The sequence below is a fragment of the Sinocyclocheilus grahami genome, unplaced genomic scaffold, assembly GCF_001515645.1.
Source record: "Sinocyclocheilus grahami isolate Dianchi unplaced genomic scaffold, SAMN03320097.WGS_v1.1 scaffold2263.1, whole genome shotgun sequence".
NCBI classification, from domain to species: Eukaryota; Metazoa; Chordata; class Actinopteri; order Cypriniformes; family Cyprinidae; genus Sinocyclocheilus; species Sinocyclocheilus grahami.
This window is the reverse complement of record NW_015507442.1, coordinates 24,357-27,427: the sequence shown is the minus strand read 5'-3', so window position 1 is coordinate 27,427 and position 3,071 is coordinate 24,357. Positions and strand designations below refer to the sequence as shown.

Genomic DNA, 3,071 nt, shown 5'->3' with positions numbered 1-3,071 from the left:
AGCAAAGGGTCTGAATATTTAGGACCATGTGATATTTCAGTTTTTCTTTTTTAATAAATCTGCAAAAATGTCAACAATTCTGTGTTTTTCTGTCAATATGGGGTGCTGTGTGTACATTAATGAGGAAAAAAATTAACTTAAATGATTTTAGCAAATGGCTGCAATATAACAAAGAGTGAAAAATTTAAGGGGGTCTGAATACTTTCCGTACCCACTGTATAAATGTACGTATTCACTGTACTGCGGAGATCGTCAGCTTCATCTTTGCAGACAACACACTGACTCAGAAAACACTAGTTTATTAATAAATATCTCCTTGCTATTTTCCCAACACATTACTTTTGTCATTACTTTTGCCGGTGCTTTGCAGCAAGCTTTATGCATGTGTTTGAGTGCGAAATGGGCTGTATGTTAAAGGCCCCCCGAGTATATATTTAGGTAATTCAATTAATATAAATGTGTGATTAGTTGACTAATGGATTAAATGAACATCTATTAGATAAAATCTTTAGTCGGGGGCAGCCCTAATAGTAAGCAATTGAACATGTACAATCTGTTGTCGTTCCACACCTGTGTGAAAGTATACAGTGACCAGAGTCTGTCAAGCTTCAGAAATGACCAAAATAGCCCAAATTATGCCTTATATACCAAGTTTTTTTATATGTATTTTGAGTGATGAATAGAACAGTTTTAAAACTATTTTTGTGTTCATACAAGTGTTAGTCCGTTCCAGAGATTTGGTTTCAGGGAAGATTTATCAGTGATTCATGAAGTGCACTCTTTCATATGGCTTTGTTCACTATATTTAAAAGTGTCCAGAATATTCTCAAAAAAATTCAGCCTTTCTATTCCTCTGAAGAAAAAAAAATATACAGGTTTGGAAAGACTTGAGGATGTAAATGTGAACAGAATTGATTTACTTTGGCTTTAAATAATTTAATAATCTTGATGCAACAGGTTTGAGACATGAATACATTGAAGGAGAGGTTAGTGTAGAAATTTAAGGGTAGAGTCTGGGGTGAGAGGTTTTCAAGAAGGGTAGATGCCATTCTGATGGTCTAATGTTGACCAAATGGCATTCCCGAAGTGTCACTTTTGGGTTAGTTTCCATTTGTTTTGAGAAAAGCTGTTAGTTGAAGTGCTTGATTTTCACAGAAAAAGCGTGCAACAGACTACGTAGAGAAGACGCAGGTGAAGAGAGGAAAGGTGGGTGAGAGAAAAATAATTTTATGCTGGTGATGGGACAAGACTAAACAAATGAAAGGCACTAAACCTATTAAAAATGCCATTGTCATAACTGACTTTAAGCGGTCATGAACTGTGCAACGTTGAATCGGTGGGCGGGGCTAATCAGACAGCGATGTAGAATATTCTGTGAAGAGCACTAGTGAGTGCTGCAGGGAGAGCGTTTCAATCCTTCAGGAGAAGAGCGCGTGTTTGAGTCTCTGTTGTTCTGCAGGTGTGTTTGTTGATGTTCAGATCGTGAGTGTCGCCTGCGTGTCTCTCGTCAGATCTTTGCTCTCGTCATGGGTAATTTGTGAAAATTACACATTGTACCTGCAGAAACACCATTTCCGTCTCTGTCTCTGTTTGTGCTTTGAAGTCAAACTTCAGAACGATGATCCTGGAGAACAATGAGCTTCTCTCACAGAGACGGAGATGCGCTTCAGTCGTTCTGACGCCAAAAAAACACTGTAATGTGAGACAACTGTGTCAGATATAAAGCCATCAAATCTTCTACTCTAAATGTGAGATTTCACTTAACTTAACAGAATCTGATAAACAAAGCAAAAATTATTCAGAAACACTCTCCATGCATCTCTAAAATAAGATCTAATGATATGAATAGCAAACCAAACATTGTGTGAAATTAATTTTAAATGATTTAATTATCCCATTATACACTATGCCAAATTTAGTTTTATATTAAAAAATAAGTATCCTTACAAAATATAGACAACATATGACCACCGTCTGGAGAGGAAAATATATTATAATTTTTTTATTTCTTGTTTATTTAATACGTTTTAATTAATTCATTAGCTTTTAAATATTAGATGAATACAATGTGAATATTTTTTATTAAAATTAATGAATATAATTATTAATTGACATTAAATCATTTAAATTTTCAGAGAAATGTCAGATATTTTTCGGATTTGTCCTTCATACAACATAGTGAAAATTATTCCTCTGAAATGTTCAATGATTTATTTAATGCGTTTTAATGTATCAATTAGCTTTTAAATGTTATTATTTATTAATCTAATAAAATTATTTAATTTATATTAGTTCATATTTTTGTCTATTTTTAAATATATATTTAATATTATTAATTTATTTAGTAAGTTACGGATGCAGTTTTCTTTCCTATATTGTCATATTTCCTTTAGAAACACAAAGTTGGGCTGGGATTTAATTTTTTTTTAATTTTTTGGGATTTAATAATATTTAATTTTTTACACATTTCTTTTTATTATTTATTTTTCATATATAAAATAAATATTATATATGTATTTGCAGTTCATATTTTAATGAAATCATTTGGAATTAGTTATTTCTGCTCTGATCGTCAGTAACACTGTGGAGAATAAACGTGCAGCGCATGTAAGCGTGACGTGTGTGAATGTGTGGCGTGTTTGTGTCCACAGGCATCATGGGACGGACTGACGGGTCGAATCCTCTTCAACAAAACCAACGGCTTGAGGACGGACTTCGACCTGGACGTGATCAGTCTCAAAGAGAACGGGCTCGAGAAGGTGTGTGTGTGTGATTCAGGCATACGTGAGAGTGTGTGTGTGAGTGTGTGTGTGTGTGTGTGTGAGAGTGTGTGTGTGTGTGTGAGTTCGTGTATCAGGTGTGTGTGTGTTTTCTGCACAGATCGGGACGTGGGATCCTCCGCGGGGACTCAACATGAGCGAGAATCACAAGAGTAAAATCACCAACATCACAGACTCACTGTCCAACAAATCACTGCGTGTGTCTACAATACTGGTAAACACACACACACACATACACTCACACTCACACACACACACACACACTCTCACACACACTCACTCTCACACACA

The 3,071-nt window shown here is 35.1% G+C and overlaps 1 protein-coding gene across 1 annotated transcript in view; it reads left to right on the top strand.

Moving 5' to 3' along the window:
* The window catches only part of LOC107574533 (glutamate receptor ionotropic, kainate 2), a 46,454-nt gene that overhangs the window by 28,680 nt on the left and 14,703 nt on the right, over nt 1–3,071 (top strand). The window contains exons 8-9 of the mRNA XM_016260990.1: nt 2,652–2,759; nt 2,881–2,994. Coding sequence (XP_016116476.1) covers nt 2,652–2,759; nt 2,881–2,994 — 222 coding nt within the window. The remainder of the gene's footprint in view (nt 1–2,651; nt 2,760–2,880; nt 2,995–3,071) is intronic.